At 54.0% G+C, this 11,609-nt stretch overlaps 1 protein-coding gene across 1 annotated transcript; it reads left to right on the forward strand.

Annotated features, from left to right (window-relative positions):
- Window positions 1-8,032: 8,032 nt before the first annotated feature.
- Window positions 8,033-9,654, forward strand: LOC125115039 (somatotropin). The gene is made up of 4 exons (XM_047758773.1): window positions 8,033-8,371; window positions 8,582-8,698; window positions 8,912-9,073; window positions 9,351-9,654. Exons 1-4 carry the CDS (start codon window positions 8,114-8,116, stop codon window positions 9,549-9,551), a joined length of 738 nt encoding a protein of 245 aa, XP_047614729.1. The 5' UTR covers window positions 8,033-8,113; the 3' UTR covers window positions 9,552-9,654.
- Window positions 9,655-11,609: the final 1,955 nt, after the last annotated feature.

An 11,609-nucleotide genomic window follows, 5' to 3' on the forward strand; every position in this document is an offset into this window, starting at 1 on the left:
TCCAGTGATGCCCCCCAAAAGGCTCCCTAGGGCCCTACCAATCAGGGCCCCAACCTGCCAGCTGCAGGAGTGCCTGGGAGCTGCTCACCGCCATAGACCCCATTCACCTCCGTGTGCAGAGCCCCGCTGGGCTCCGCTTCCTGTTGACCCCGGGGGTGGGGGGATGGGGGGCAGAACAGCTCTTCGCTGTTGATGCTCTGGATTCAGGTGGGAGAAATCCCTGCCCTCAGGGAGCTTCCAGTTTGGCTTGAGAACCACGGCCAGCAAGGGGCGACCAGCGAGAGCAGCGTCCCCCTGTTCTTCCAGGTGGGGCAGGGGGCTGGGGCCCCCACGCCTGGGCTCTCAGCTCAGTCTCTGCGTCCATCAGTGGTGCCCAGTTGGCGCCAGGCTGGGCCAAGCAGGGCCGGGCCTCCTCCCTCCCGGGGCCTCTGGGCTGCCAGAGGAAACCGGTTTGTTTTGGCATCTGCCTCCACTGAGCTGGAGCCCTTCCTCTCCTGCTGCTTTGCATAGTGGCGCTAATTCTGTCCTTGACCTCCGCCAGGGACCCTGGGCAGCCGGGCTGGAGGTGGGAGGGAGTCTTCACTTCTCCCCCCAGGCAGGGTCTCCCCCTGCTCAGGGCTGCCCTGAGCCTGGGGAGGCCTTGGCTTTTATAAAAGACAACTTAATGTCTTTGAATAACTGCCTTTCACTGGCAGAGGCTCATTTGAGCAAGGGGCCTGCCTGTCTACCAGACGCCCCCCAAGGGGCATTGCCTCCATGGGGATGTTGCAGAAGCACTCCCTGGTCTGTTCTTGTGTTTCAGAGGCTTACACGAGAGGTATCCCCACGTCTGTCCTGTGGGACTCTGGCCCCTGGGCCCCTGAAACTGATAGGCCAGAGAAACAAACCTGGGGCTGGGCTGGAGCGCTCGCTCGCCTTATCTGCGAAACGGGGACCCCAAAACTTGTCCAAAGGAAAGGAGTTGGACCAGATGCTGGTTTTTAGAGAACGATCCTAGAGTAAAACCGATTTTGTTTTCTTTTCATGACCAGCTCTGTGAATTTTAGCAGGAGTCAGAATGGTATCACCACCACCACAACTAAGATCCAGAACATGAACCAGAATCTTTCGCTGGGTCCCCCAAAGAAGTATGTATATGGAGCATCCCTTAACTGCCCAGCAGACATTATTGAGCACCTCCACGTTCATTTCCACGACCTTGTCCAGCCCCAGCATGACCTTGGAAAGGGAACCGAATCCCCTCCACTTACAAATGAGGAAATCGAGGCCCAGGGAGATTATTACCGTAATTGGCCAAAAGTCACAGAGAGACCCTCTGATTCCAAACGCAGCCCTCTTTCCAGGGCTTCTCAGCAGCCGTCCTTGAAGGATTTGCAGCATTGAGCCAGAGGAGGAGGAGGTCCACAGGCAGAGATTCCCAGGACCGTTTGGCCATCTTCAAATTTCCCCCTGGCTCACCAGGAGCCCGAAGGCCCTGCTCCTTCCTACTTAGGGTTGATGTGCAGCCACTGGGCCAGCCTTCCAGGAGTCTGGCTCTGGGCCAGCCCTAGGCCTCTTCCTCCCAGAATGCAGCCCAGAGGCGCTGGGTGGGCACATGCCCCACTGCCCACTGGGGGAATCCAGCCCAGTCCCCTGGGGCCTGGTGGAAGCACAGGCTGGTTCCTCCTCCGCTCTAGCTTGACTTCCGGCCCCCTTGCTGCAGGTGCTGTTAGGCTGGGGGTGCTCCGACCAGGGGTTTGGGTGTTTTTCCAGTAGAATCGGAGGCGAGAGAAAAACAAAGCTCGGAAAGCTGCCGCTGTTTGGGTGTCACTGGCAGGAAGCACTGGACCCTCAGCAGGTGCGCGGCCTGGCCGGGTCTTCTGAGAAGAGCCGCAAAGGCCATCCGGCTCCTGGCTCGGGACTCCTGTCTGCACATGCAGGGCTCCCCGGGGGTGCTCTCAGCAGCTGGATTCAGAGCCCACGTCTGTGAAATTTCTGGATTTGTCTTTGCTCCCCCATGCCGCACCCAGTTAGGGCACCCTCGAGACCTGCTGCTGATTCAGGTGCAAGCACAAACAAAAATGAGGCGTACCCGCTGTGCTACAGTGGGATTGGTGGCACCTCTGGGGCACCTGGCCACAGGTTCCAGCCCTGGCCTAGCACAATGGATTAAGGATCCATGTTGCTGCAGCTGCGGCTCAGATCTGATCCCTGGCCCTGGAACTCCATATACTGCAGGGGGGCCAAAAAAAAAAAAAAAAAAAAAAAGCAAAAAAAAAACCAACCCAAATGAATAAACATGCCACTTGGGACCCCCTCAGCTGCCCTCTCCCACCCCAAAGCCTGGACTCGGAAACTTAGGTGACTCCACAGAGAACAAAAGTTAACAAGCCTTCCGCCTGAATTCAGAGTGTAGTTTGTTAAAACCCATTTAGACAGATGGCAATGAACTTTTCCAATTAAAGAAAAAGGAGTTCCCGTCATGGCTCAGTGGAAACGAATCTGACTAGTATCCCTGAGGACGAGGGTTCAATCCCTGGCTTCACTCAGTGGGTTAAGGATCCGGCGTTGCTGTGAGCTGTGGGGTAGGTCGCAGACGCATCTCGTATCCAGCGTTGCTGTGGCTCTGATGTAGGCTGGTGGCTCCGATTCAACCCCTAGCCTGGGAACTTCCATATGCTGAGGGTGCAGTCCTTAAAAGACAAAAAAAAAAAAAAAGATGTTCTTAAATTAAAAAAAAAAAAATTAAAAAAAGACATCGTTCTCAGGGGCCCTAAGATCACTTTCTCACTGGGCAGGAGTGGGCGGGCCAGACACCTCGTGAGGTCTCCTTTGGGCCTCAGGTTCTGCAAGTGGTGGGTCTGCATGAACATCTGGGTGATCTCGCCATCAGCATATGCATCCTACCCTGAGGTTGCTTCAGGTATGTTTGGCCTGGCGTTGCAAGACGCTGTGCTGTCATTTTTTGCCTGTACCTTTTATGGTAAAGGAGACCATCAACCCGCCCCATGGCCTGCCCTGCCCTTTCTGATTGGGTAGAGTTTGACTTCTTTCATTGGCACTGCCTTTCCATCCATTCAATCCACTCAGCAGAGGCTGGAGTTTCTAAGCCTGGGATGATGCCGGCTGCCAGCTGCCCCCACACCCCGAGCTAGGCGCTCACCTCTATGTCTTAGCTATTTCTTTTCTTTTTCCTTTCCCCCACCCCTTTTCCTTTTCGGCGACCCCTGCAACAGGTCGAAGTTCCCAGTTCAGGGATTGAGCCTGTACCACAGCAGTAATCAGAGCCACAGCAGCGATGCCAGATCCTTAACTCGCTGAACCGCCAGGGACCTCCTTAGCTATTTCTTTCATGGCCGTTTTCACAACGTGACATTTCTGTATACATTTTACCATTATGTATTTATTTGTTTGCTACTGTCTCTCCTTCCCAAACGTATGCTGTGAACTCCAGCAGAGAAAAGATCGTGTCCTTTGTTTATCTAGGTAAGCCCATCTGCCTGGCATGATGCCTGGCACATGGGAGGAACAACGACTGCTTGTTGAATCACTCAGTGCCTGAATAAGAGAACGAGTGGCTGATCCAAGAGATGAAAGGCATGAATCCAGCCTCAAAGAGCTTTCATGCCCGTAAAGGGAATAAAATGTTCACAAATAACCACAGACTAAGGTGGAAGGAGGCAAAGGTTATTTCCAGCCAACAGCACAACGAGGAAAGCACCCCAGACTTCCCACAGCTGCTGCACACGCCCCTGAACTTACTACCTTTTCAATGGGCCTTTGTCCCTGGGGAATAATCCCCAAGGTGGAAACGATTCAGTAGGTCCAGTGATAGAGATTGTTCGGCACCTCCAGATTGTTCAGAGGTCCTCACTCAGTGTAAACAACACCCCCCAGCAACTTCCAGGAGTGCCTGGCCCCCAGCCCCAGGGCCCTCCAAGGCCCCTCCTCCATACTTGAATCCTCTGGCAAACCCTAGGGTCCGATGAGATAAAGGAAGTGAAAACGTGATGTACACTGAAACGTGCAACACACATGTGAAGGCTGATGCGACCTGGTTCATTAAATTGAGCTACATCAGGCTGTTTTTCTCTGAAGGTCTTCTGGGCGCCGGTGGACCTTGCTCTGGGCTGATGCTCCTTGTGATCGATTCCCCTCAAGCTCCCTGAGCATCTTCTGAGTGGGGATTGAATCCCACCCTGCTAGCTTTGCACTAAGGATAGGTCTGTCCACACCCAGCAGTGCCACTGTCCTTCCCAGATGAGGCATCTAAAGAGCTCGGCGTGGTGGGAAGATCGGAGTCTTGGGCAGCCATCACTGAGCAGCTGAAAGACTCTGGGAAAACTGCTTATTGCAGGAGTTCCTATCGTGGCTCAGCAGTAATGAACCTGACTGGTATCTGTGAGGATGGGGGTTCGATCCCTGGCCTTGCTCAATGTGTTAAAGATCCGATGTTACCATGAGCTGTGGTGTAGGTCGAAGACTTGGCTCGGATCCCACGTTGCTGTGGCTGTGGCATAGGCTGGCAGCTGTAGCTCCGATTCAACCCCTAACCTGGGAACCTCCAAAAAGACCAAAACAAAACAAAGCAAAAACTACTTATCGCTTTGAGCCTGAGTGTCCTTGTATGAAACTCGGCTCACCCACCCCACCACCCCAGCACCCAGTACACTGCCTGGCATATAGAGGGTGCTCAGAAATGTTGGTCTCCTTCCCCATCTCTCCTGGAGATGCCCTTGGGCATAATATTAATAGAACAATAATGTTCTCTAAAGACATTGACCCAACGTGCTATGATCAATGCAGTCAAGACTCATGCTCAAAGCAAAGAAGAGGTGGAGCCTTCCCTGGGGGCAGTCCCGGCCTCTGGATTCAAGGAAGGTGGGACAGAGAGAGGTGAGAAACGTGAACCCCAAGTGACCAAGAGGGGCTTGGAAAGAGCTGCCACCAGCCGCTCTGAGGCTGCGCCTAAGGTAAGGACAAGTATGCCTGTAATTAATGCGACGGCCCCAAGCCCCAGGGAATTGAACCTCAGAGGGGTTCTTGAAGTCTGAAATAGGCCACTTTCAGATCAAGAGGAGAACTGTGGGTTGCTACAACAGGTACAGAGAACCCCAGGGCTGGCCAATTCTGGAAATATGAAAGGAGTTCCAAACACACGGAAATCTGTGGGGATCCCAAGATGATGGGAGCTTCATCCTGAGCCCTTTGAGGCTGACGCTGGAGATGCAGGTCACAGCCTCTCCCCGCTGGCCACCATGCAGAGGCCGCTGTGTGCAGTCTCTGAGCCTGGAGAAGCCAGGCATCTGGTCCCAGATGGTGCCACAAGAAAGGCTGGGTGACTCCCACTGGTGGGAAAATCTCAGGTCCAATTCAAAGTTTCTCTTCTACTAGCAATGAATTATGTATATGTCTCCATGACTAAAGCTCCTCAAAAAGACCTTTTCTAGACGAGAGAAAAGGATCCCGGGTACCCACCTCCACACTCTTCGGTTCTTCCCTCTTTGGGTCCGATGGCCGCCATCGTGGTAACCTGTTATGAAAGTGTATCCCAGGGATCCCCAGCATTGCGTGGGCCAAGCAGAAGTGGGCTGGCGAGAGGATACGTGCCCTTGCTCTGGCTGGTCCTACCTGTTCTTGGCAGTAACCTGCCTGGTAGGAGCCTCAGCCACACCTCACTGGTGCCCACCTTGTGTGGCTCTTGAGCAGTCCCCAACTTGGGCTCCTGTACCCTAACTCCTAGGGGAGACCTGAGGCTTCTCGCATGGTCCACAGTTCACATACTAGTCCCCTAGCATTAGCTAGAGGCCTGTCATGGGAGGTTCCACCTCAGTGCCCCTTCCCCCAGGTGACAGAGAAGAAAGATGTTTCAAGGGGGCAGAACACTGCATGGGGCTCAGAGACCCTCCCCCGCTTCCCGCCGGGCTCCTCCCCTTTGGTGGAGCTGGAAGGAGAGGAAAGGAGGGTCCTCACCTTGCTTGTGGCCTCACCTTCCTCTGAGCCTATAATGACACTCCTCCTAGTCCTCCTGGGGGACTGCCTGGGGACAGGTCCTGTAGATCCCGGTGCCCTTCTTAGCGGATAACGAATCAGGAGCACAGATGGGCAATGGTTCAAGATGCAAGAAAAGACAACTCTATCCTCTGATCCTAAAAGGGGGCCGGATGTTGCAAGGTGCAAGCTCTCAGGTTCTGGGCCATGGGGGGTGTGACTTTTCCACACCGGGTGCCAACACCATAATCAACCACCTCCAGAAAGCTTTGCTTGTTGGTTTGTTTTCCCACAGAGTCGAGTGCTACATGTTCTTCCACTCAACGGTGGACGGTTTAAACTGAGAGGAAGTGCTCTCATCCCTGGAGACAGTTTGATGCTGATGACCTCCCGATGCTGAAGTGGCCCCAACCCTGGGCACCTGTGGCCCTAGCTTTCCTGACCCTAGCTTTGCCCTGCTGTGTGGTCTCCACCATACACCCCGTGTCTCTGGGCTGTTTTTATCTGGGAAATGGATGGACAGCAATCTGACTCTTGAAGGAGGACTAAATGAGGCGAAGGCACTCTTGCGACTAGTGGCAGGATCCTTGTGATCTGAGGGATCTAGAAGTTTTAAAAAATAGAGTGGCACCCACCCAGTCTGCTTTGAAGAAAGGGCTTAGGAAGCTGTAACATGTAAGCCTCTCTGAGCAGTGCCTGTCGTGGCTCCGTGGTAACAAACCTGACTCGTATCCGTGAGGACGCGTGTTCGATCCTTGGCCTTGCTCAGTGGGTTAAGTATCCGGCATGGCTGTGGCTGTGGCTGTGGCTGTGCGGTAGGACCCCTAGCCTGGGAACTTCCATATGCTGCGAATGCGGCCCTTAAAAAAAAAAGTAAGCCTCTCTGAGCCTCAGTCTCCTCCTCTGTTAAATGGGGTGATAAGGATCCCTCCTTCACTAGGTGGTCGCGAGGGTCTAATGTGAGATGGCACAGGCACGCTCTTCACAACCTGATACGCACAATACAGCTACTAAGGAGAAGACAGACTTGTAGGAGACCACAGTGGCTGGAGAGGGCATCTTTCAGGGTGCTGTGCCCAAACTCCAGTGCTGGGGGTGAGCCTCAAGCCCTCAAGGACTCTTCCAACATTGAGGTTCTCTGATGGGGACAGGGCTACAGGAGGAAACACTTGTGGGCAGTGTTTGTTCCCAGGATCTCTGTGACAGATCCCAGGGTCAGAGGCAATACTTCAAGTTTTGGTCCTTTGTCCCACCCACCTGCAGGAGCCCCTAGGCTCAGGGAAAGCATAGGGCAAAGTGTAGAGCTGGGACCCTCTAGTGGTCGATGTTAGCACTGCATCCAGCTGTGCCTCAGGCCAGGTCAGGGGGCAGGAGGATGGTGACGGGGCAAAGCTGGAATCCATGCCCAGAAACCCCGGAACTGAGTGCTCTCCTTGGCCCCCTTTCCCAACACACATATTCTTTCTGGTGGCTGGAGGGCATCAGTGCAGGGAGGAGTAAAGGTGTAAAGAGTGAGGAAGCATCAGCCTAGCTCTCAGGGTACATCCATCCATCTGAATATTGTCCCTTTTTGGGGACCAGCATGGGCCCTCCTCATGCTGGTGGACAACCCCACCATGACACCCTGCCAGAGTGTGTCTGCTACCTTCCCCTTGAAAAAGGACAGATCGGGTGGTCTCTCAAGCTGAGACCCTGTGTGTACGACAACTCTCGGGGCTGGTGACAGTGGGGAGCGGAAGTTGACGGACCTGGGGGACATGACCCCAGAGGAGGAGCTGGAACAGGATGAGTGGGAGGAGGTTCTAAATTATCCATTAGCACATGCCTGCCAGTGGGCCATGCATAAATGTATAGAGAAAATAGGTGGGGGCAGAGGGAGAGAGAAGAGGCCAGGGTATAAAAAGGGCCCAAAAGGGACCAATTCCAGAATCCCAGGACCCAGCTCCCCAGACCACTCAGGGACCTGTGGACAGCTCACCGGCTGTGATGGCTGCAGGCAAGTGCCCCTAAAATCCCAGTGGGCTTGGTGTGTTCTGAAGGATGACGTGGGGGCCATGCAGATGGATGGGGCACCAACCTTGGGCTTTGGGGCTTCCGAATGTGAGCATGGATATCTACCCCTAGATACGCGGCCAAGTTTTAAATGTCCCTGGGGAAGGGGGAGGAAAAGGGACAGGGCTGGTGGAGCCCAGGCCTCTTGTCTCTGGGATCCCTCTCTCACGGGCCCTCCTGGTCTCTAGGCCCTCGGACCTCCGCGCTCCTGGCTTTCGCCCTGCTCTGCCTGCCCTGGACTCGGGAGGTGGGCGCCTTCCCAGCCATGCCCTTGTCCAGCCTATTTGCCAACGCTGTGCTCCGGGCCCAGCACCTGCACCAACTGGCTGCCGACACCTACAAGGAGTTTGTAAGCTCCCCAGGGAGGGTGCTGGAGGGGGGTGGTAGAGAGGGGTGAATTCGTCCCTCTCTGCCTAGTGGGAGGAAAATGAGGGGTTCCAGAGTATTGCGTCCAACCGAAGATGCTATCAGGTGAGTGTAAACTGAAGGGGGTTCCCAAGAAAAGCAGCAAGGAGAACCGTGCCCCAGTGTAGACCTGGATGGCTGTCCCCTCTCCCAGGAGCGCGCCTACATCCCGGAGGGACAGAGGTACTCCATCCAGAATGCCCAGGCTGCCTTCTGCTTCTCGGAGACCATCCCGGCCCCCACGGGCAAGGACGAGGCCCAGCAGAGATCGGTGAGTGGCCACCTGCCAGCCGGGGAGCAGGGACCTCCCTCTTCCTAAGAAGGCTGCCCCATCTCTCATCATCAGGGCCTTGGGCAGCCTTCTCCCCGAGCTGGTGGGGGGTGATGGTGGCATAGGGCGGGGGTGGTGAGGGGAACGCCCACCGGCAGAGGCCGGCCTTGCCGGGCAGCAGGCAGTGTCCACCATCCACGCATCTGCCCGCAGGACGTGGAGCTGCTGCGCTTCTCGCTGCTGCTCATCCAGTCGTGGCTCGGGCCCGTGCAGTTCCTCAGCAGGGTCTTCACCAACAGCCTGGTGTTTGGCACCTCAGACCGCGTCTACGAGAAGCTGAAGGACCTGGAGGAGGGCATCCAGGCCCTGATGCGGGTGGGGATGGCGCTGCGGGTCCCGCACACTGGGGCCCATGCCGGCTCTCTCCCGGCTGAGCGGAGTGGTGGGGGGACGCACGTGGGCTGGGGGAGGGGGTCCGCTGCTCTCTCTGTAGCAGTCCAGCCTTGACCTGGAGAAATCTTTTCCTCATTTCCCCCTGCGGAGTCTTCCCTCTTTGTCCTTCTCCAAGCATGGAGGGGAGGGTGGAAGACGGAGGGGACAGGAGAGCGCCGCTGCCAAGGACTCGACCTCTGTCTCTCTCTCCCTTTTGCAGGAGCTGGAGGATGGCAGCCCCCGGGCAGGACAGATCCTCAAGCAAACCTATGACAAATTTGACACAAACTTGCGCAGTGATGACGCGCTGCTTAAGAACTACGGGCTGCTCTCCTGCTTCAAGAAGGACCTGCACAAGGCTGAGACATACCTGCGGGTCATGAAGTGTCGCCGCTTCGTGGAGAGCAGCTGTGCCTTCTAGTTGCTGGGCATCTCTGTTGCCCTTCCCCAGTACCTCCCCTGACCCTGGAAAGTGCCACCCCAATGCCTGCTGTCCTTTCCTAATAAAACGAGGTTGCATCGTATTGTCTGAGTAGGTGTCACTCTGCAATGGAGGGAGGTGGGGCAGTAGGGCAAGGGGTGGGGGTGGGAAGACAACCTGCAGGCATCCATGGGGGTCTCCTGGGGACCTAGACGCTGAATGACGGTTGACCCAGTTCTTCCTGGGCTTGAAAGAGCAGGCATATTACCTCCTCTCTGTTACACACCCACTGCACCCACTGCTCAGGTCTGCAGTCCCAGCTTGCTGGGCACTCATAGGTCAGGACCACCCCCCATCCTGCTACACCCCCCGCCTCCCATAAAGTACCCAAGAATGGAAAGAGATGAAAGCAAGACAGGCTATTACGTTCTGAAGCAAGACGCCCTGACATGTGCGGAAACATTGAGAGAAATGAAACTATAAGGTGAATGCACATTAGGCCCAACTACCCTTGGGAAATGGGAACAATGCAAAAATGACCTTGGGACAAACAGAACCAAATGTTTGGGATCTGAATTGGGGTAAGGGAAGTGGAAGAGAGATTCTAAACGGAGGGTTGCAAATCCAGTGCCAACGGGTGCCAGGTAGGTATACACATAAGTAATGAGGGCTGTGGGACAAGTGAGAAATAGCAACTGGCACTCAGGCTGTTTGTGCGGGAGACAACGCACAGGGGTGGGGCCAGAGCAACCGAAAGAACTAAGACCCCAGGAGTTCCCATCGTGGCTCAGCGTTTAACAAATCCGACTAGGAACCATGAGGTTGTGGGTTCTATCCCTGGCCTCGCTCAGTGGGTTAAGGATCTGGCATTGCCGTGAGCTGGGGTGTAGGTCACAGACACGGCTCGGATCCCGAGTTGCTGTGGCTCTGGTATAGGCCGGAGTCTACAGCTCCAATTAGACCCTTAGCCTGGGAATCTCCATAGGCCGAGGGAGCCGCCCTAGAAAAGGCAAAAAGCAAAAAAAAAAAAAACCCAAAAAACCTCAGACCCCAGCTAAGAAAGGGGGCCCATCCCACTGTGTCACCATTCAAGACTGCGGGAACAGGGCTGCCAGACCTGATTCTTCAAAACAGACGGGACATGAAGACTTTCATGGAAATCTATACATACATATTTTGAAATCTAATTTTTAAACAGTGGCAACTAATTTGTATTAAAATCATTTGAAGAGCAAAAATTAACCCAAGCTGTCAGTGGGCAATTTTTTCTAAGAGGAGTAATTTGGGATAATTTGGTATAACAGAAAGAGTAAAAGACTTGAACTTATTATACTTGGGAATAAGTTATTTAACTTCTCTGAGATTCAGTTTCCTTACCTATAAAGTGGAGATAATAATGCATTGCCGTATAAGGCTTCTGTGGGATTAAATGAAATGTTTCTGAAGTGATTGACACATTACAGTACTCAAGAAGTTGTAGCTGGGGGAATTCCCGTCGTGGCACAGTGGTTAACGAATCCGACTAGGAACCATGAGGTTGCGGGTTCGATCCCTGCCCTTGCTCAGTGGGTTAAGGATCCGGCGTTGCCATGAGCTGTGTGTAGGTCTCAGAAGCAGCTTTGGATCCCGTGTTGCTGTGGCTGTGGTGTAGGCTGGCAGCTGTAGCTCCAATTCAGACCCCTATCCTGGGAATCTCCACATGCCGCAAGTGGGCCCCTAAAAAGCAAAATAATAATAATAATAATCAAATCAATCAAATCACGGAGTTAGAAGGGCCTCCCAGGTCATCTTAATTCCTTCTAATTTAGGAAAGTTACTCTACAGCATCCTTCACAGGTGGTACTCACTTGTGTAGCACTAGAATCAAAGGACTCTATTTCACAACACAATTGATGCTATTAAATTGGTCTGGTTTCAGAAAAGTATTTCTTACATCAAGCTGAAATCAATATCCCCGTAATATCCCTCATTTGACCTTAGAATTGTTTGCAAATCTCATGGTCTTTAAAAGTATTATCTCTTGGCTCGAATAAAGCTAGCCAACTTAAAAAGTATGTG

Source organism: Phacochoerus africanus, chromosome 14 (assembly GCF_016906955.1).
Source record: "Phacochoerus africanus isolate WHEZ1 chromosome 14, ROS_Pafr_v1, whole genome shotgun sequence".
Lineage (NCBI taxonomy): Eukaryota > Metazoa > Chordata > Mammalia > Artiodactyla > Suidae > Phacochoerus > Phacochoerus africanus.